At 42.0% G+C, this 21,502-nt stretch overlaps 2 protein-coding genes across 6 annotated transcripts; both read left to right on the top strand.

Moving 5' to 3' along the window:
* The first annotated feature begins 5,129 nt into the window (after positions 1 to 5,129).
* On the top strand, positions 5,130 to 18,184 carry lmbrd2b (LMBR1 domain containing 2b). 3 transcript variants are annotated; one of them, XM_048259579.1, is made up of 18 exons: positions 5,130 to 5,278; positions 6,421 to 6,627; positions 6,864 to 6,970; positions 7,237 to 7,335; positions 7,592 to 7,759; positions 8,185 to 8,395; positions 8,564 to 8,638; positions 8,729 to 8,842; positions 9,901 to 10,084; positions 11,982 to 12,163; positions 12,413 to 12,546; positions 12,918 to 13,023; positions 13,579 to 13,676; positions 13,979 to 14,082; positions 14,210 to 14,256; positions 14,526 to 14,661; positions 14,856 to 14,982; positions 15,474 to 18,184. In XM_048259579.1, exons 2-18 carry the CDS (start codon positions 6,454 to 6,456, stop codon positions 15,538 to 15,540), a joined length of 2,133 nt encoding a protein of 710 aa, XP_048115536.1. In that variant the 5' UTR covers positions 5,130 to 5,278; positions 6,421 to 6,453; the 3' UTR covers positions 15,541 to 18,184. The 3 variants fall into 3 exon arrangements, with proteins under 3 accessions (XP_048115536.1, XP_048115537.1, XP_048115535.1); XM_048259580.1 differs by having other exon boundaries at positions 6,369 to 6,627; positions 14,859 to 14,982; XM_048259578.1 differs by having other exon boundaries at positions 6,369 to 6,627.
* A 208-nt stretch (positions 18,185 to 18,392) lies between these two features.
* Positions 18,393 to 21,397, top strand: capslb (calcyphosine-like b). 3 transcript variants are annotated; one of them, XM_048259942.1, is made up of 6 exons: positions 18,393 to 18,419; positions 18,931 to 19,079; positions 19,241 to 19,418; positions 19,521 to 19,730; positions 19,946 to 20,088; positions 20,820 to 20,954. In XM_048259942.1, the coding sequence occupies exons 2-5, from the start codon at positions 18,943 to 18,945 to the stop codon at positions 20,048 to 20,050; spliced, it is 630 nt and encodes a 209-aa protein (XP_048115899.1). In that variant the 5' UTR covers positions 18,393 to 18,419; positions 18,931 to 18,942; the 3' UTR covers positions 20,051 to 20,088; positions 20,820 to 20,954. The 3 variants fall into 3 exon arrangements, with proteins under 3 accessions (XP_048115899.1, XP_048115898.1, XP_048115900.1); XM_048259941.1 differs by having other exon boundaries at positions 18,407 to 18,419; positions 18,893 to 19,079; XM_048259943.1 differs by lacking the exons at positions 18,393 to 18,419; positions 19,946 to 20,088 and having other exon boundaries at positions 18,458 to 19,079; positions 20,820 to 21,397.
* Positions 21,398 to 21,502: the final 105 nt, after the last annotated feature.

The following is a 21,502-nucleotide window of genomic DNA, read 5'->3' as shown; positions in this document are numbered from 1 at the left end:
ACCCCAGTTGTTTTCGTTCGGTTGGTGGGTGCTGGTCACCAGCTGACATGATAGCACTTGCTCCCCGTAATCTACAGCTGAATGGACTACTCCCGTGCAGTAGACAGGCGAGCACTTAACTGAACCCATGCGTTTGGATGGAAGGGTTAATGTTTACAGCACCGAGCGCCCCCAGCAAGCCTGACAATGCCAACGTTCCTCTGGCCAAACCCTCATCCACTTCCTGCCAAGATGTCATCACCTCTGGTCTGGTTCTAGCCTTCAATCGCCCCTGTGAGCTTCTGGAGGAAGCCCTGTATTCTGTCCAATATTGATGTCTGTTGGACAGCTTAGTGAAGAAGAAAGAGAGAGAGAGAGAGAGAGAGAGAGAGAGAGAGAGAGAAAAGAGAGACAGCAAGGACTATGGCACAATGACTGCATAATGTGCCCTCCGTATTGCCAAGTTTGCAGAGCCTGCCGTCAGATGGGTTGCATTGGGACGGAACGGAAGAGGAAGCTGAAGGACCCTAGTTGACCACTCAAGCCCTGTGACGATCAGACGCGGCAAAGAGCCGCCACCTGAAGGACATACTGTAAACACAGACCCTTTAACTGTGGCTGCCTCTTCACTAGAGAGTCAAACACACACACACACACACACACACACACACACACACACACACACACACACACACACTCACTCTCACTCACTCCAGAATATCCCTTTTCACTGTCAATGGGATATCCATGTTCGAGTTTGTTAGACTTTTAAGAAAAATGGGGCATTAGGACTAAATCTTTCCTGTAACACTCAGAACCTACCGGTATGTGGTTTTCGCATCCCCTTCTCTCCAAGTGGTGCTAACAACGTCCAGACACTACAGGCTGTCTGCTCTCCCCCTCCTCCACCTCTCCTGTCTCCAGCACGAAGGACTATAAGTATCATGGACTCAAAATCTCATGGGCAGTATAGCCACCTCAAGCAGGAGTAGCGGGAAAGAAGCAGTCACCATGAAATGCGATGATGTGCTGTACGTCTTGAGGTGGTTAATGGAAAAGAGGCTTGTTGTTCATGGGAGTGCATTTACTATGGTCATGGTTGGTGTTGCAAAGTGTTCTGTTGTGGGGTTAATGGGGGCTCAATGATAATGGCTAATCATGGAACAGCAATGTTTCTAACTTTTTATAACATGGTGGTTGACCATTTTACTATGATTGTACCCACAGCTTTTTTTTGACCCTGCTTGCGCTCTTTGTTTAAAAAAAAGAGCAGGGCATTCTGCTTGCTACAAGAAAAAGCCTTGTGTTGCCATGGTTACCATTCATTTCTAGTTCTACAGAATGTTGGCTGGACCTCTCTTGCCATTGGATGGATCCCTAGGGTGCCAGAACCTCATGCCATTGGCTGGCATGACAGTGACAGATGAACACAGAGGACAGCAGGAAGCGTGGGGTAAAGAAGTGGGAGAAAGTTACAGTGAAAGTGACAGAATGAGAGAGAGAGAGAGAGAGAGAGAGAGAGGAGAGGAGGGGAGTCTAATGAATGTTGTATTGTGAAATGAATTGTGATTTCTTTTCTTCACTATTTTAGCATAGTTATTACTGTCAAGAAAAAAAAAAAGAATCAAAACAAAAAAAAAGGACCGGACAATCTCCCCAGTCTGTCTTTTCTGTCCTCTCTCTTTTCTTCAGCCATCTCTTCTTTCTCTCCTTCACACTCTGTTATTCTGTTTCACTCCATCTGCTGATAGTCCATCCAGCACAGCGCATGTACTGTACATGCTTTCCCCACCTTCTCCCTGATGGTCTTGCCTGTAGAAAGGAAGGGCGAGTGAAGAGGAGGTTGGACTTCCCTTACCAGATCCAGTGACAAACTGTCTTGTAGTTGAATGGTCGTTGACGTGTCCCCATCTTTGTCCATATTGTCATGGACTGGACATTGAATAAATTTCCCTAAGGCCTGTGAGTGATTGCCAATGACCCTGACATGAATGACCCTGCCATGTCAGTCCTATTCCCGATGGCAGCTGATGTCTGTGTGACCCGGATCTGTGCCAGGCTTGGCTGGGTCTATTCTACAGTTAGCTGCCACCTGAGACCCTTTTATGTATGAGGACTTCCTCAAAAACCAAACCCTGTCCATTGGTATACCCCCCTGTGTGGAGGGTAACATTATGCAGCACTGTGTATCCATAGCTGTCCTGTGTGCCTGACCAGACGTAGACGTGTGTGCGAGTACGGTAGTTCGAGAAGGAGAGGAGGAGAGAGGGAGAGGCACTGACCTGTGGAGGCTCGTGGAGTGTCTCCTCCAAAGGTGTTCTGCAGTATGTAGGAGTTTAGACCTGGTAGGTGAGAATGTTGCTTTTCAAACTGTTCTGGTAGGTAGATGTAAGGTGCACTACATGACAGCAGTGTGTAAGTCAAGAACACAAGTGAGACTTTTTTTACTTGTGATGCCTTTACCTGCCGCCTGTGCTTTTCTCTTGAGTGACTGGGGAGGGGGGCAGGGGGGGGGGGGGTCTCAGTTTAATTTCCCAGAATACCCCTCTTCCTCAGGGGAATGGACGTTGATGATGAGGTTGGATTGTTTTGGATGTGTTACTGTTTCCAAATTTCAGATTTGTAGTGTATTTCGTTCCCTTTGATGTTTTAACTGTACAGGTATGTGTGTGTGTGTGTGCACGTGTGTGTATGTGCCTATGTATGTGTGTGTGTATGTGTGTGTGTGTCTGTGCATCTGTGTGTGTGTGTGTGTCCCGGTTAGTGAAAATGGAAAGGGCCAAAGATCTCACCCAATCATTCTGGAAAGCTTTGCGCTCACGAGCACTGCCTGATCAGGAAGTCACTTTGGGCCTCACAAAAAAATCAGTCAACAGAATCTGGTGCCATCACTCTTTCACTGTTGAAAAAATGGAAAAAAAAAAAAACACTTTCTAACAATTAACAGTTCTTTTTTTCTATGTTCATTTTGTATTTTTTGTATGATCTAAGATTAAATGTACTTTGTATCTTTGCTTTTAATTTTTCTTTTGTATGGGAGTGTGTGTGTGTGTGTGTGTGTGTGTGTGTGTGTGTGTGTGTGTGTGTGTGTGTGTGTGTGTGTGTGTGTGTGTGTGTGTGTGTGTGTGTGCGTGCGAAGTGTGTGTGTGTGTGTGTGTGCATGTCAGCTTTATTTATTGATTTGTAAATACCTTTTGTAGCATTGTACATTTTGTTTCTTCTCCCATGTAATTAAAATTAATATATATGTAAATATAAATATATATATGCGAAGTTTATACCACTGTAATTGTGGGTTCACATGTTTCCCATCTCCTTGATGCCGTTCTTTCTCTGTTTGTCCTGTCTTTTCTGAAGGGTCAATTTTGATATTGCTTTGCCCCCTGAAGCGCTGTTTCTAATGTTGGACAAAAATCCCACCTAATAAACACAGACAGTGTGATTAAAATGTGTGCCTTCTGTCTTGTCTGTTGCAACACTCTTTAATCTCTTTTTATCATTTCAAAATGAATCATGTGCGGTTCATTCATTCAATAGTAGCCTAAGAAAGAGAAATACATTCACTGTTAACTTTACATTTTCTGATTTCGTAGACTACATTTACAGAAGAAGACTATTGGTGCATTCATGTGGTCTGGGAATAATGCGGGAAACATTTTTTTCCCAGGGGAGAATGTCACCTCATGTGGAAACAAGACCTGGGAAACTTAATCCCAGGTCTTGTTTCCTGGGGGGGATTTAACCGTCCATATATTAGCACTGGGAATGTTCCCATTATTCCAACACCCCATGAATGCAGCATAATGATAGTAATGGCAAGCTAATGGTAAGCATGAGGTGATTGTGAAAGAAAGATATCAAGTGAAAAAAATGCAAATTGCCAAGTTCACATTAAAATAGCTGGACATCAAGGTCCACATGGGCTACAATTGAACTACAAAATGTGCCACCAACCTGAAATGACCCAGCCTTTGAAAAGGCCAGCCAATAACTCCAATCAGACCTTGGGCTTCGGGCATTTTAGAAGTATGAAGGTCTGTACCAATACTCCTACACAGTTACAATCCCTAATAGATAGATAGATAGATACTTTATTGCTCCCCAGGGATCCATAGGATCCATAATATAAAGACAAACATACTGTATTTTAACATCATTACACTATACACTAACAGCTTAGGTTATCCTAGTCCCCATTCACAAGAGACATAATCACATACACATCACTAAAATGAAACCCCTCAAATTAATAAGCAGTAGATGAGTGCGATTGCATGAGAGTGTGATTGCAAAATCTTTAAGAAGTGAAGTGCAAGGCAGTCTGTCAACATAGTGTGGGCAGGTGAAGAGGGGAGGTCGCTTAATTCAGACCCACGTAGGCACGAAACACTTCCTCAAATTTACCAGGTTTCCCCCACAAAGTCCACAAGGACTTTTCCTTTGTTGATTGGTGCTGACAGTTTGCTACAAGAAACATCAAAAATCATTTGTCAAGCTCAATCTATAATGGGAATTCATTTAGTTCCAGTTATATTTTATAATGAATCTGAATCACATGGAAAAGAAAACTAAAATATCAATATCTAGATATAAAATCTTTTTGTAAGATAAATCAATCAATCAATAGCATGATGAAAATTGAAACCATAGGCCTCGATCTCGATAGCAGTCTAGTGGTGCTTAGAGTTAGTGATGTTTTGGTTAGTGAGCTTTTATGTGAAAATTCATCTTGTCAGGCTGAGAAAGTCATGTGATTGCCTCATGATGAAAACCAGCCTACAAGGAAGCTGTGAAGCAAAATATGTAATTTCATCTGACGTGGTAGTCGCAAAGAGGGAAGGATTCTAATCTCTCTCTTTTTTTTTTTGGGGGTTATACACACAGGTTTTTAGTTTTAGATCAAAATAAAATGTTCAACCCCAGACAGATTTATTATAGCCTGGACCTAGACCAAATACAAATAGGCACGACGGCAGTGTTATTAACATAATCATAGGCTATTTATGAAAGGCCTCCCTCATCTTCCCTTACAATAACATCTTTAACATTTCGAACAGCCTTGCTGCTGTTGGGAGAGCTAACAAACTACAACATCCCTTGTAAAGAACTACGACGCATGCGTTTCCCATCATCCAGGAGGTATGCGTCAAACAGGGAGCGTCGGAGGGATGACGTTTACGGCTCCTTGGTACTTTACTATCGCATCAGTCGATCTTGCGATATGAAAGGTGTGGAATTGCTGTCTACGAGGAAACAGAAAGCGTACATTTAAGGCAGATCATTTGGAGAATAATTTAAGGTAAGACACGCACCGTTCTTTAATATGCAGTCTCGCAAGACAGCTGGGTGGGTCGACGGAAAGGCAAATGACAGGTCATTTGTTGTTAGCACAGCTGCTAACGTCACACTATTCTCCCACGTCTGTTATGTCGAGCCTGCCTACCTATTCCATATTGTTATAGGCTACCGGATCGGACAGCGTGCTTTTTATTTCTCTCCTTTATTACTGAACCTGCGTTGAACGGCTGGCTATCTGCCCCGGCGAGCTTCACATGTTCCAGGCAGGTATCACGAGTGGCTTCTTCTTACTGGGTCAAAATAGCCTTCGAGACAGCGGTCGAGAACATGCACACACTCACTCAGTTGTTTACACTTCCTGGTGTTTTAGAAAGATGTAGATATTTACACGGTACACAGCAACGCTTCGGACAATCTGCGTTTGCGTTTGCATGGAAATGATAACTACAGGAAAAATGTTGCATGCAATATGTTACAACTGAGGACACTCGATAATGAACGAACAGTGTAGTGGATTGTGTCGTCTGTTACTTTGTTGCGCTCCAGTGAAGGCCGACAAGGGTTCTTTTCAGAGAGACGCACCAGTGCCCGGGCGGGCCTGTTGTTCCTCCGGCCAAGATGTCCTCCAGCTAGGCAGACAAATATTAGGCATCCTCCTTTACGAACAGTAGGCCTATGCAGTGGTGGAAGTTCCTTCCGGAATAGGCTATGTAACAAGGTCTGATCACTTCTTTTGTGTTCTTTATAGATCAGTGGGTCTGATGGGTTAGGAAGTGTTAGGCTATTTTATTAATGAGTGAGTCCCTTCAGTAGCCTACCTCTTTGCCCCTGGAATGTCATGTCTACTTTATGGGTTTTGCAGTTTAAGACTAACTGTTCATAGACTTATGTGGATATTTATTTTTTTATGGTTCATCTGTCCAACTGTCTGTCATCAGGTGCATCATGTGCATACACAATATATTTTCTTGACTTTAGTTTCTCGACAGAGTGGTATTTTCCATGCCACCGTGTATACCCTCAAACATACAGTTAACTCATCATTCTACAACCTCATGATTATTGTCCTAAATCATTTTGTCCCCTTCTAGTTTTTGTAAAGTAACATTCCACGGAGGTCCACCAGTGTGTTCGTCTCTCCAGTAGTGAGGCAGTGGTGAGGTTCAGAGAGCCAGGATGAGTGGTGCTGCTCTGGGCATTGAGATCGTGGTGGTCTTCTTCCTGGCCCTCTTCCTGCTGCACCGCTATGGAGACTTCCGGAAGCAGCAGCGCATGGTGCTGTTTGGCACCCTGCTGGCCTGGTACCTGTGCTTCCTCATCGTCTTCATCCTACCGCTGGATGTCAGCACGGTGGGTGTACCAGTTTGGATGATGGGCCAGGCTCTGCAGTCATAGTATGCAATAGTAATGGATCAGGTTTGGGGATGCTTTGACAAATCATTTCAAAGATCTCGTTCATTTTCTCATTTTCTCTTTCTGTCCATTTCTCTGTGGTCCCCTCAATCCCTCTCCCCCTTTCTCTCCTCTCTCTCTCTATACATGTATTCTATGTGCTTTTATTTATGACTGTGGAAAACTGCCTGCAGACCATCTACAAGCAGTGCATCATTGACCACGAGGAGCATGCGGTGTCTCCAGCTACAGTGTTGTCCAACCAGACATCAGGAAATTCAACAGTCTTGCCAACAAAGAGGTCAGAATTATCATGTTTCCAGCACAGAACAATAGAGTCCAAAACGTGTTTGGTGAGGTGGAGTTTGGATTTTTTACTGCTATTCATGCCAACAATTTTGAGTTCACTCCATTTTTTATACCGGGCACATCCTGAGAAAGCAATTATACAGGCATTATGTAAGAGAATTACACAACAATGCTTGGCAGATTGATGCTGGCAGTGGCAGTCTTTTACAGAGCTTACATTGCACTCACGCTCAACTGTATGCCATTGTTGTGTCCTAGCATTCCAAAAGCATGCCACAAGCCATGGAGCTACATTCCAAACGGGATCATGCCTGTGTTCTGGAGGGTGGTTTACTGGACCTCTCAGTGTCTCACCTGGTAAGAGCCAGCATGGCGTTTCTAAGCAGCCATGTCTCTTTCTCTAGACTTTTGTCCCTTTAGAACACACTACAAGTTTTGGCTAGATTGAAATCTGTAATGCTAGACTTGGTAAGATAGACAAATGTAATGTGAATCTTGCTTGGCTAGATCTGTGTAATGCTAGTCTTGAGTAGATAGGTATCTGATGCTAGTCTTTGTTTTAAAAAAGACGTCTCTGTAACAATTTTATTTGTGTTGATTTGTGAACGACCAGGCTGCTGTTGCCCTTCATGCAGTCGTACGCTCGTTCAGGGGGCTTCTCAATCACAAGCAAAATCAAGACGGCGCTCATCGAGAACGCCATTTACTACGGCACCTACCTGCTCATATTCGGCTCCCTTCTCATCTACGTGGCGGTCCACCCAGAGTGGCGTCTGAACTGGTAAATGCCCCACTGCACCAGCTTCCCAAACCCCACTCTCTCAACTGCCCCACTGCACCAGCTTCCCAAACCCCACTCTCTCAACTGCCCCACTGCACCAGCTTCCCAAACCCCACTCTCTCAACTGCCCCACTGCACCAGCTTCCCAAACCGCACTCTCTCAACAGATCTCTATCTGTAATTGTTTAAGACGTAAGCAACCAGAGAGCAAAGCCACTGGATTAACACTCCCTGTAATGTTTAACAAAACAATTTCTTTATTAAAAATGACTGTTAGTGCAGTATTATGCATTAAACACAAGTGTCAGATCCAATTACTATTTCATCATACCTTAACCTGCATTTGCTCTTCATTTGGCTTTGTGTTAAATCATTTTTGACCTAGTCATGTGACCCCTCCATCCAAACCTTCCTCCTGCATGTAGGTACGAGCTGCAGACCATTGGCATCACTGCAGCCAACACCTGGGGTCTGTTCCTGCTGGTGCTGCTGCTGGGCTACGGCCTGGTAGAGATCCCCCGCTCCTACTGGGACAACTCCCACCACGGACACCTCCTCATCAAGACCTACTTCAAGCTGGCCAAGCTCATGACCGAGAAGGCCGACTCCGAGGAGAACCTGGAGGACGTCATGGAGGTAATCACCATGACGATAAGTGAGAGGCAGTGAAAGGGTATTTTGATGGAGGTGTTGATTTTTTTTAATTGGTGGAGTGGGCTCTAAAGTTTCTATCTCTAGTCCAAACCCTTGTGATTCCCTGTACTAAGATTTGTCCAACTCCAATTTTCTCTATCTGCCTATTAGGAGGTGAGAAAAGTCAGTGAGTCTATCAAGTACAACCATCCACTGAGGAAGTACATTGACACCATTCTGAGGAAGGTAGGAAAATGTATTTACTGTAAAGAAGAGATCTCATATCAGTCCTGTCATAGGTGGAGGTTTTGTGTTGATGGTGGCCTTTCTTTTTAGTGCCCTGTTGACTATCAGGAGAAGATGGGCAGGAATATGGATGACTATGAGGACTTTGATGACAAGCGGAACACCTACCCCAGTGAGAAGAGTTTGGCCAAACTCCACAAACAGGTATGGGGAGAGGATTGCCTCACAGGGTTCCCACGGGTCATGGAATTTCTGGAATATCATGGCATTTTGGAAAGTCTATTCCAGACATGGAAAGTCAGGGAATTTCGTTGAAGTAGTTTAAAATTTACTTGCAAAAATACATTAATACAAATATTTCCACGCAGAATTGGTGCATACCTGGTTGTTCACTTTACTGCTTGCTTGAGTAGCCCAACTTTGTTTATTCAATGCCTATTTATCATCTCCAGGTCTAAAAAAGTAAAAGATTCTTGAACGATATGGCTGCTGTGAAATTATTAAATTATTGTACCATTTATTATAGTAAGTCATGGAAATTCAGGTTTTTTTGTCAGGGAAAGTCAGGGAAACACAAAGTCAGTGTAACACGACCCCATATGTGCTATTTGTGTGGTTGTCTGCATGCGTGTATTTCCACCATACTGGTTGGTAAAGCAAAGCAGTTGGTTAAGCACTGTTCAGTCTCATCCATAATTGGAGGTTGCCACATTTGGAGAAGGTGCTGTTTGTTAACCTGACTCTCGCCAGATGAATTTCGTTCCGCCTAGCTCCATTCACATCCATCTGGGATTGGTTCCGTTGAGAGTGATTTCAGCACGAGATTGTCAATCAGGACGCAGGGCGGGAGTTTTATAGATGCGACGTAGCGTAGAAGCGACTTTGAGACTGTTCTCAGCGTCACAGGTTGGCTTCGATGTGAGTGGTTGAAGTAGCACGTTAATAGATGACGGACAAGTGGCTTATCCAATCTTATGCAAGGATTTTTTAATAAGGCCCAGCCTTCTGAAGCACCACTCCAATGGATCAATCCCAGATGGATGAGTGGAGCTAGGCAGCACAAAATCCATCTGGCGAGAGTCAGGTTAGCTGTGTGTACCCAAAACATGCAGTGCTGCTGTTTTAGCATTGTCAACAGTCCCATGTTGGAATCATGCCAGAGCAGTGAATGCACTTGCTAAAATGTGTGTCATTATGTGTAATTATTTTGCATTGTGGACACAAATGAGAAAGTAAAGTGTGTGTGTGTGTGTGTGTGTCAGGTTATTTATGCAGTGCAGAGACACAACCGCACCCGTGTCCAATGGCAGATGCTGCTGGAGGAGGCCTTCCACCTAGAGGACGTGGCCAAGAATGAGACCAGCTCATCCCGCGAGTTTGTCCACAGCTTCGCCCCGTCCGAGCCACCGGGCTGGTTCAGCCGCCACATCTACACACCCACCGTTGGTAGGCCGTCCATGCCTCAGGCTTTTCACTCCCTAGAGAGAAGCAGCTTTATTACACATAGAGGAGGAAGTTGCAGTTCATATCCACACATATAAAAAAAATCCAAACATTAATGTTCCTAAGTAGAGTTATGAGTAAAAAAGTGGAATGCCACAGGAAAAAAATATTGAACACGCCTACTGAAATTTCTTAAATACTTTGTAGAAAACCCTTTATTTATAATGAGAGCTTCAAGGCATTTCCTCTATGACGAAGCTAATCAGTCGCAGTATTCAGGTGTGATTTTGGCCCATTCTTTTAAACAGATAGTCTTTTAATATTGAAGATTCCAGGGGTCCCTCTTGTAAATCCTGATCTTTAGGTAACTTCCAAAACTGTTCAATTGGATTTAAGTCAGGGCCTGAATTTCCTTTCTCTGAAACCAATTGAGAGTTTCCTTTGCTGAATGCTTTGGATCATTGTCCTGCTGGAAGGTCTAGCCATGTCTCATCCTCATTGTTCTGGTGGATGGCAAGATTCTCCCAGAAAAAATGGCTCCATTCATCATTTCTTCAACTGTATGAAGTCTGCCAGTACCATGAGATGAAAAACAGCCCCATTCAATGATGCCTCCACCTCCAAACCTCACTGTTGGTATGGTATTTTTAGGGTGATGCACAGTGCCATTTCTCCTCCAAATATGGTGTGTAGTATGACATCCAAAGAGTTACATTTTGCTCTCACCTGACCAGAATACATTCTCTCAGTATTTCATAGGCTTGTCCAAATGTTGTGTAGCAAACATTCAATGAGCTTCGACATGTTTTTCTCCAGTAATAGAGTCATGTGGGGTGAGCGTGCATAGAGGCCATGGCGGTGGAGTGCATTACCTATGATTTTCTCTGTAACAATTGAACCTGCTGCCTCCAAGTCTTTCTGGAGTGGTCCTTGGCTCTTAGGCTACACTTCTGACTATCCTTCTGACTTCCTGGTCAGAAATCTTGTGAGGACTGGAGATCCTGTGCATGGCCGATTGATGATGCAGTGATGTTCCTTCCACTTGCAGATAATGGCTCCCATGCTGCTTACTGGATGATTCTGAAGTTTTGAAATGCATCTGTAACCAGTTCCATTGATATGTTTTGCAACAATAATGTTGCAAAGGTCTTGGAAGAGCTCTTTGCTTTTACCCATCATGACATGTTTCTTGTGTGACAACTTGGTAATGAAAAACCTTTTTATAGCTCATCAATATGTACTAACCCAGCTTACATTAATTTGCACAGATAGGAGGGATAATTACTCTCTAACTATGTATAGATTCCAGCTCATTCTTTGCCATTCCTTACCTTTGTGTACTGTTTTTTCTTAGTGTTCAATACTTTTTGCCTGTGCCATTCCACATTTTTACTCATAACTCTACTTAGGGACATTAATGTTTTGGATTTTTTAATATGTCTGGGTTACCTAAGTTAATACTAATGTCTGTAGAAAATTTTATGCGAATAGCCTCTCTGGAAGTATACTTACTGAAAAAAATGTTGACGTGTTCAATACTTATTTTCTCCGCTGTAACAGAAACAGCAGGACATAAAGCACTTATGAATATAAAAGTCATAAGTTCCAATTCCAGTTCTCTCAAAAGCAACCAGAGTAGTACTCTCTCTCATACTTCATGTCTTCAGTGTGGTTTTCATCATCATGCATCAACAGAATACCAGAGACATATCTCACATTCTCAAAACAGTCTTCATCCAGATGTCATGATGAGCTATAATATAACTCCATGTTCTATATCTTTATCATGTTAGTCCTTGGTCAGTTACAGTAGTCTTCTCTGGCAGTGATACTGGGTTGAACCTGAGCGTGTCTGTGGGGGTGTTGGTAAAGTCCTTTTTCTGGTCCGGTTCTTGTACAGAGTGGTACTGGGAGTGCCTGCTGAAGCAGTGGTTCTACCGGGTGCTGGCCGTGGTGCTGTCCCTGTTCTCTGTGGCCGTGGTGTGGTCCGAGTGCACCTTCTTCAGCACCAAGCCCGTGCTCTCACTTTTCGCCGTCTTCATTCAGCTGGCTGAGACGGACTACAACTACCTGTACATCGAGGTAAGGAGTGTGCACTCCCAAGAGATTTATTATTAATTGTGCAGTATAGCATTGTATTGTTTTTCTTCTTCTCTGGCATTGTATTTTGTGGTTAGTTTTTGTATAGTTCATGTGGGATATAAGAAATGAAGTAGCCATCCACTTTGAGATAATGTATGTTGATTTCTTGTTTTAGTTACTAGTTTAGTTTAGTTATGCTGCTTTTCTTTTAGCATGAGCGAAGCTGAAAGCATTCCTCCTTTCCCCCAGATGGCGTGCTTTATCACAATCTTCTTCCTGTGCACCTGCGTGTACTCCACCGTGTTCCGCATTCGAGTGTTCAACTACTACTACCTGGCCCCACACCATCAGACTGATGCCTACAGCCTTCAGTTCAGCGGCATGTAGGTCACCGTTAACCTGCAAACAGCAAACCATGGGTCACTATGACCCCCACACACAGTGTACTGTATATCTTACATTTGTCCCTGTTCTGCACACCTGTTAAACGTATAAGTAGGACTCTTGATCAGCTGAACATATCGTATAAAGCTAATCAGGAAAAGCACTATAATTAAGATAATATTATACACTGTTATTACAGTGATATTCAGTGCCATAAACCTGGTGAGTAAGACCGGGAAAGATAAAAGAAACACATTGCAGGGAAGTGCATGAATAAGAATCAGTAGTGTATAGTATGTATTCAGAGTTTGGATTCAGTCTAGGTGACCTTGTTTTATGATACCTTGAGTACTTGTGTGTCCTTCTTTAGGCTTTTCTGCCGTTTGACTCCTCCCCTGTGTCTGAACTTCCTGGGTCTGATTCACATGGACTCTGCAATTTCCCATCAGGCAAAGCAACAGACAGCCTACACCTCAGTGAGCATCTAATCTCTCATAGTTTGGACTAATCAACCTCTTCATAGATTACACCACTAATCCCACCTCTGCCTTATCTGATGTGGTATAATGCTCTATAATAATCTATTTAAGATGGATGTCTGTGAGCTGTTTGTTTAACAATGAAAATGTAACAGCTTTTTACGTCCTTTGTTCTCCTTTGGGAAATAACTATTATTAACAATATATTCTTAATAATATTAACAAAATCATTTCAGTTTATCAATCTTTCATACAAAAGCCCTTGATGGGGCAGTGTATTGACAGTCTGTTAGATCAGTTGACAGAGCTATTCTGCATTGTAGGGCTTCACTGCTGATGTTTGGCTGACCATTAACGGTCTCCATGAAATTGATCTCAAACCGTTGCGTTGCATTGCGTTGCGTTGTGTTGTTTTTGGATTATGTTGTTGTTTTGTTTTTCTCAGTGTTATTGTTTTGTTTTGTTGTGCTGTTTACTGAAGGGCCTGTGCATGTGAACCCTATTTCTGTGAATTGTGATCTGACCTCAGCTTCTCTTCCTCGTCTGCTCCAGATCATGGGGTCAATGCGAGTCCTGTCTTTCATCGCCGACGGCTTCTACATCTACTACCCCATGCTCATTGTGCTGCTCTGCATCGCCACCTACTTCAGGTGAGGCCAGGGCTGAGCCAGAGGAGTATGTGTTCTAGCCACACTCTTAATCAGCCACACTCTTAATCAGCCACACTCTTAATCAGCCACACTCTTAATCAGCCACACTCTTAATCAGCTACACTCTTAATCACTTCAGTCACCAAGAGGGGATGAGAATGAGATAATAAGAATGAGAGCTCTGTCATGTTACAAAAGTATGATGGAATGTGTGTTTGTGTGTGTGTTTGTGCGTGTGCGTGTGCGTGTGTGTGTGTGTACGTACGTGTGTGTGTGTGTGTGTGTGTGTGTGACATTTTCAGCCTTGGAACACGCTGTCTGAACCTCCTGGGATTCCAGCAGTTTATGGGAGACAATGAGTTGACCTCAGATCTGATTGACGAGGGCAAAGAGCTACTCAGACGAGGTTTGTTTCTCTTCCTATGACATTGACCATATCTGAGTATGTTCAGCATGCTGACGCGTTAGAGGGTTCATAGATTTGGCCTAACAGTTTGTCATTGCATTCATCTTTACCCAAACTCATGGCACAGAGAGAAGAAAGCGACAAAGACTAGAGGATGGAGAAAACAGAAGAAGAGTAAGTTTTCTTAACGGACAGACACATATTAATTAGGTAGATAGTCAGAGGGATTATGTTTTCTTTCAAATCATTTGTTAATGGAATAGATTTTCAGAAGTGACATAGAAAGATACTAATAGTCAAAGAAAGGTATTCTTTGGGCAGTGTTGTTAAAGTGGGAACAGTGGTCTAATCAAGAGGAGCAATTTAGAAATGCCTGAGGTTAACCTTCAACATGGGTTAGTCTCGTCTAGCCTTGCTGGCTAATGAAATGTCCTCTCTCACAGGAGTGGAGGGAGCGCTATGGCAACCGGGATCAGAGTGGGGCAAGAAGTATTCAGCAGTCTGAGATGAAGGAGACCAACTACTCTGACACAGCCAACGCCAACACCAACACCAACACCAGCACAGGCCCCGGCAGACGTAAGTCTCCCTACCTGCATTGGCTTGCTAGTCTGAGCCAGCTCAGCGTCCTAAAAATCATAACAATGTGTGGGCATAAACATGTGTGAAATGTGGGGCATGGACCAGAATGCGATCTGCAGAATGTTTCTATGTGTTAGATGTTGTCTTGTTTAATTGTGTTGCACAAAGCTAACTCCTCCTCTTGTGACCAGCAGCCAAGTACACTCGGACCAGCAGCCAGGCCGAGAGAGACTGCATCGAGCTCCTGGATGACGCAGAGCCTCTGGACTTCAACGCCGATGTGCCCACTGATGACCCACTGGGAGCAGAAGCCGGCAGGTTAGTGTTCCACTAGGGCTGTGCATGCATGTGTGTTGTTGTTCTCTGACCGCATTTCCTCTCTCTCCATTGTGACCCCAATATTTGAGAATATCCCCAAACTCACCATGTGACTTACTGTTTATGGGTCGAGACTGGTTGGCCACAGGCTGTCATATTTCTATTGCCAGTCATGCAGCAGCTTATTAAATTCAAATGGACTTCTCATGCAGTCACAAAACCGCATACAAAACTGATGCCCTTTAGTTTTATAGTACTCTCAGCTGAAAAAGTCTGGAGTTTGTTCAGCTCCACCACCATGCACAAAATGGTGGTTTAATTGCTTTTAGATAGAAGGTCCTGACCCATCCAGCTGGGTCCTGTTGGGGTGCTTAATGCTGCACTATGATATTCCAGTTCTAGTCTTCTTGCCATGCCAAAGACTTTTCACAAACTGTTTCTTTTGAAAAGGTTGTTTTTTTTTCTCTCACAAACTCGCCTTTTTTCCACAGTAGGCACACTGGTGGAAGGTACTTGTCCATGTCGTCTTCACGGAGCCGAATCTTCGATGACGTCTGAGATGAACATTAGAACCTTAAAACAGAAGGAACAAAGGATGAGAAAGAAAGAAAGAGAAACAGTCACAGAGCAGTGCAACCCTCCTCTCCCCCACCAGTCCGACACACAGAGAAGGAACCAGGGCAGTACTGTCTATGTATTTGTATATGCATGTTGCTTCCTCAGCCTCTGGTGAATGTAGAACACAAATGATTTCCCTCAAACACTTTACACAAAGTCACTGCTTGGATAGTGTGTCTGTCTAACAAGTAGGTCGATGTGTGTGGTGGCTGTCAAGCAGGTCTGATGACTTTGTCGTCGAGGAACAAAATACTCCTGAGCAGAGTCAGTATTGTGGCCTGTTTTGATCTAGAAGTGGATCCCCAGCTGTATTTGTTTGTTTGTTTTCATTTTTGTCTGGAGATATATATTTACATTTAAATTACTGTAAGATGATTTATAAGGCCAAATGCTGGTTGAGTGCAACAAAATGTTCATTGTGTTTCCAATTTGTATGGATGTGATGTCACTGGATAGCCAAGTCTCATTACTGTTCTACACTCTAATGGTTACTCCCCATAAATACTGAAGGATGGTTGGATACAAGCTACTAAAAGGAGGTATTTATTCTGTGTATTGAAAGAAAAGTAAGAGTTATAAAGCTACCCATTCATACCTGGCTTGCCATGTTTGTATGTCAAATCTGAAGAATTGAAGTACATCTTTTTTTTGTTTTTGTATTACAACTCGTCACAGCTGTTAAACTTTTCTATGGCTACTGTGTTGGCCGACACCATGGTCTGTCTAATGCAGAAGTGTGTTTAGTCTGTCACTACCCTCCATTTTGAATTTGTGTTGTGAACCAAGGTAACCTGAAACATTCCATCCTAAGTTTTTGCTTAACCATGCCTCATGTGCTCCATTAAGTTTGTCTTTCCATAGAAGTCATCCAATTTAAAGGTAGTACATGTTGTATATGGGAGATATGCTGAATTCTATTGTCAACCCATCTGTCATATGATTTGAAAGGTTTATGTTGTTACATGCTAGCTTTGTATTTATTTATGGTTCATTTGTTTGTTTGTTTGTTTGTTTGTTTGTTTTTGAATTGGTTCAAACTGTGCCAATTTGATACTGTTAACTAAATGTTCATGCCATTTTGATTTTGTACAGTATTTATAACAGGGGTTTTAATAATCATTTTGAAAGATATTGTAATGAAGTGACCTTGTACAGTGTCCGAACCAGATGTTTTTCCTAATGTGCACCTTCACTTGTCATTATTATGCAGTCAGCTCACTGCCTAATCAACATGGTGTAGTTGAGGAAACGTGAGATTCTATGGAATTTTGCAAATAACCCATTTGAAAATGTTTTATTTTTAAGGGCTATTGTAGAAATGACGAGAGATATCAAAGTGTAAATGTTACTGAAATTGAACTGATGGCAGTTTATATTAGTATAAATTACTAGAAGCAAGAATATTTTGTTTTGTTTTTTTTTTTTCCTGGAGAATAATTGTCAGACTTGTAGTAGTTGTACATTATTTACTTTGATTTTATTGTGTACTCGTATACCCTTTTTGTAAGTGTGGCCTTTGTCATGGTTACTGCAGGGTTTTTACTAAGTTTTGTTTTTGTTACGTTTAGTTTTTCATGTCACTCAAAATGTACGTCTTCAGCCATTATGAGCTTGTGTATTTAGACTAAATCAAGATTATATTGGATAATCATAGATTATTATGGTTGGAAATGGAACCCTAAAATTCATCTCTCCATCTGAATGATCAAAGTGATTGGCATTTTCGCAAACTTTTTTTTGTTAGAATGCTTACTTCAAACATATTGTCAATGATGATGGCAGTAATTTAGGAAAGTACAATGTGATACATAGGCCATCCAGACTGTGAATACTCTGGTGAATACTCTAGTCTGGTCATGACCACACTAAGTAATAGTGAGCAAACTCAAAATGGCACTTGTTATCTTAACAATAATTGGACCATTTTGACAAATCTGGTCCCCAACTGATCCCTCTTGTAGGAGAGAGATATTTGGATGTTACACAGCTGTGCAGCTTCACTGCTGTCGCCTGCTCTCCTGTGGAGACAGCTCTCTGTCTGATTCTGGGTTTCTGCCATGAGGTGTCTTAGGTGACACTGTGGTTGATTATTTCAGTTTGTATACGCCAGTCTGGAGTTGATCTTGTTCTCGTGCTCTTGTAATGTACAGTCTATGTTCACACCAAATGCAAGTCAAATGATAATTTGTATCCCATTTCACCTCCAGAAATGGGTTTTGTAGTGTATGAATACTTGTCTACAAGAGTAATGATTTTGGATGATGGTAGTGATTGATTTCATTTATCCACATGCATGAGTGTCTGCCAATGCTGTAGGCTCCAATGTAAACAGATGTAGGTCTAGATCTCTCATGTCTGTTACTAACATTGTATTTATTATTTTGAATGAATAGTGAATCTGGAAATCTACTGCAGATGTAACTATTAATCGGTTCACATGTATGTTGATGTCAGTTGCCCATATACACTGGAAAAATGTATGTAAAAACTGAAGTTGATCCTCAGTGTTTTGTGCATATGTATGCAATCTATATCATTTTTTTGAAATGATAAACAAAATAAAATAAATAAAGTCAAAACATTATTCAAGTTCAACATCTTCCGTCTATATGCTTCATGTGCCATTGCAATGCAATCCCATAGACTGTATAAATGTGCAATCCATTTGGCAATAGCCTACACACCTGACAGTTAGTGGTATCCAAAAGCATCAGCTACTAACTCAAGATGATTACCGTCTGAGCCAATCACAACAGAGAATCTGTTTCCTTGGAAACAGTAGAACGCTCAAACTAGGGGAGGGGCCAGTTCCACTTCGGGTAAGTTTGCTGCTCGGCTGTTTTGATGAAAATAAAAGCTGATCGGTGAATGTTGATTTGTATGTTTCCGGTTAAATATTTTAGAACATTATTTTTTCACTTTTGCATGGATTACAAATTTGAGTCATTTGTCATTACTCCTGTAAGCTTTGTCGTGTAATTTCTCTAAATGATGCCAATGGTGTCACCTGAGCACAGGCCGCGCATCTGTGAAGTTGACATTTGCAAGCCTTATCAGTTGACAAGACAGGACAGGTTGTCTTATGCCTGGATGTTGCTCTGATGTTGCAATATGTAGATATTTTGTAATGGATTTCTTTAGAATTGCTGTCGGTAGCCTATTTCATCGTTTAGACCACCCCGCAGAAATTGCCTGACCTTCGAAAATGAAAAGCCTAATGTTAAATGAAAGCATATCAATATTCTAATGTCAATCCATGTAACTTATTTATAATCTATTATTGATATCGTAGACGTTGGAGCTGCAGAGTGGTGTCATTTGCCCTTACAGGAAGACAAGACCATGGCAGGGACAGCGCGACACGACCGGGAGATGGCGATAAACGCCAAGCGTCAGTTATCGGCTACCTCAGATCCTGTGGAGCGGTTGAGGCTCCAGTGTTTGGCAAGGGGGTCAGCTGGAATCAAAGGACTGGGCAGGTAGCCTGAATATCCTATCCCTTTTTCCAGCCAATGTAGCTAATATTCTTACAGTGTCTTACACTTTTAAATGTTTGTAGTCTATTTTGTGGTAAATTTGGTTATAGGTATTTTGACTCAATCATTTGTGATAGGCTATGTCCCTTATTTGTCATTCCAAGGACTTTCAGGATTATGGATGATGACAACAGCCGTACTTTGGATCTGAAGGAGTTTCTGAAGGGGTTAAATGACTATGGCGTTCTGATAGAAAAGGAAGAAGCTCTTAAACTGTTCCAGCACTTTGACAGAGATGGCAGCGGCCAGATTGACTTTGATGAGTTTCTGATTACACTAAGGGTGAAGCCGTTTCAAAACATCTTATTCATATCATATCAGCAGGATGACTCTTGGTGGAGATTAGTCTGTTGTCTAACCATCTTGAATATTGTGTGATTGCAGCCACCCATGTCCAATGCTAGGAAAGAGGTGATCATGCAGGCGTTTAGAAAGCTCGATAAGACAGGCGATGGGGTCATAACCGTTGAAGATCTTCGGGGCGTGTACAATGCCAAAAACCATCCTAAATATCAAAATGGAGAATGGACAGAAGACCAAATATTCCGACAGTTTCTGAACAGTTTTGACTCCCCCGATGACAAGGATGGAAAGGTATCATTTACTCTTATCATATGATTTCATATTATTTTCATACTCCTACCAATACAGACTAGTACAGTATGGAATCATCTGTGTTAGAATATGAGTAAAAGCAATAACAAAGTAAGTGTTGTGAAATGACAATTCTTTTCCTGCAGTTACCAGAGGGGACTCAAAGCAGATTTTTCAGTGACACTTGTGGTTGTTCTGTATTTCCAATGCCCTAGGTGACAAAAGAAGAGTTTATGAATTACTATGCAGGTGTGAGTGCGTCCATTGACACAGACATCTACTTTATAATAATGATGAAAAATGCCTGGAAGCTCAATTAGCATCTAAAGACATTCTTCTGAGGGTGAAGAGATGACATGTGAGACATCGTCCTCCATCTTTGAATATCAGATTATCAAATCAAATTAACCGTAGCAAATCCTCAAATCTCTCTGCTATTAGATTAACCGACAGTTGAATCATCACTGTAGTGAATGAAACTAAGTAATGATTAACCACTGTGAACTTAACATCAAAGCATGAAGGGCAACATTAGCACTGCCAACATTCATAGGCATCATGTTTTTCTCATGTTTGACATGAATGCATATGTTGATTGGACATCCTACATACACCTACTGCAAATAACACTATTTCTAATGAACACATTTGCATTTATGCAAATTAATGCATTTACTCAGAGAAGTTGCCCTTCATGTTTGTCTATCATCTGAACTAACCTACAGTATGCACCACTCTTTAATGTTGCTTTGGGTATTTCCACTAAATATAGACTCATGAAAGACACCTTCTCTCTCCCATAGGGTCTGCTGCATGAATGTTATCCTTAATGTGTGTGCTCTCTCACAGTGAAATGAACCCGTCTTACCTTCTTATGCTTAGAGGCTGTGAAAACCCCAATGGGCCGGAAGGCAACTAACCAGCTCTCTGCAGCTTCTCTCTTTGACTTTTGGGGGGAGATATGTGGATTCAGTGTGGGAGTACTGTCAACTTTCCATTTTCCCCAGTTGATGGTGTGCGTGCAATGTCATCGTTTGTGTGTGTGTGTGTGTTGTAAGCGTGTGTGTTTTCCCTTTGTTGTCGGTGTAGGTGACCAAAGAGGAGTTCTTGAACTACTACTGTGGAGTCAGTGCCTCCATCGAGAGTGACGTCTATTTCATTCTGATGATGAGAAATGCCTGGAAACTCTGATTGTGCCATACCAATAACCCATGTGCCTATTTACTAATTAATTCTCAATGTGTACTGTGTATGAAAATGATGTATGCCACAATGTTATATGGAAACCTTCAAGGGGGGAAAAGTTATATTATGCTGTATAATTTTGAAAAACTCTTGAATTGAAAGCTTTTTGAAAGCTCTTGAACATTGTAGTTGTTCTTTATTGCTTAAGAGCTGTAATCATTCGTATGATCTGCAGTAATGCCTTTCATTTTACTTTCAAGATCATGTTTTTGGTAAACTTTGTACTGTGTAGTTGAGTGTTTATTGTACCTCAATAACAAGCCTTTGCAGTGTGATTTCATCATCTTGCGGAGCTGTGTAGCATTTAGTTGTGTAACAATCAGTCATCACATCTCTGAAGTGTGAGAATACACAGTAAACACTACTTGACAGGAGTCTGTATTTTAGTTGTGCCTGACTAATTAAAAGTCTAGATGATATTACTTTGAGCTTTGAAAGGTCATCTTTATTTCAATGTTTTTTTTTTTAAACAAAAGTAAAATAAGGAATACATAAGTAATTTCTATAACAGTATACATACTTCTTAA

Source organism: Alosa alosa, chromosome 12 (assembly GCF_017589495.1).
Source record: "Alosa alosa isolate M-15738 ecotype Scorff River chromosome 12, AALO_Geno_1.1, whole genome shotgun sequence".
Taxonomy (NCBI): domain Eukaryota; kingdom Metazoa; phylum Chordata; class Actinopteri; order Clupeiformes; family Clupeidae; genus Alosa; species Alosa alosa.
The sequence above is the reverse complement of the archived record's forward strand: the minus strand, read 5'-3'. Positions and strand labels throughout refer to the sequence as shown.

Excerpts from the sequence above, each read along its gene's own strand:
- lmbrd2b (XM_048259579.1), top strand. The coding sequence starts at position 6,454 with ATGAGTGGTGCTGCTCTGGGCATTGAGATCGTGGTGGTCTTCTTCCTG. Across the intron at positions 12,164-12,412 it reads ACAACTACCTGTACATCGAG|ATGGCGTGCTTTATCACAAT; the intron begins GTAAGGAGTGTG and ends CCTTTCCCCCAG. Across the intron at positions 14,083-14,209 it reads CAAAGAGCTACTCAGACGAG|AGAGAAGAAAGCGACAAAGA; the intron begins GTTTGTTTCTCT and ends CTCATGGCACAG.
- capslb (XM_048259942.1), top strand. The coding sequence starts at position 18,943 with ATGGCAGGGACAGCGCGACACGACCGGGAGATGGCGATAAACGCCAAG. Across the intron at positions 19,419-19,520 it reads AGTTTCTGATTACACTAAGG|CCACCCATGTCCAATGCTAG; the intron begins GTGAAGCCGTTT and ends GTGTGATTGCAG. Across the intron at positions 19,731-19,945 it reads CCGATGACAAGGATGGAAAG|GTGACAAAAGAAGAGTTTAT; the intron begins GTATCATTTACT and ends CCAATGCCCTAG.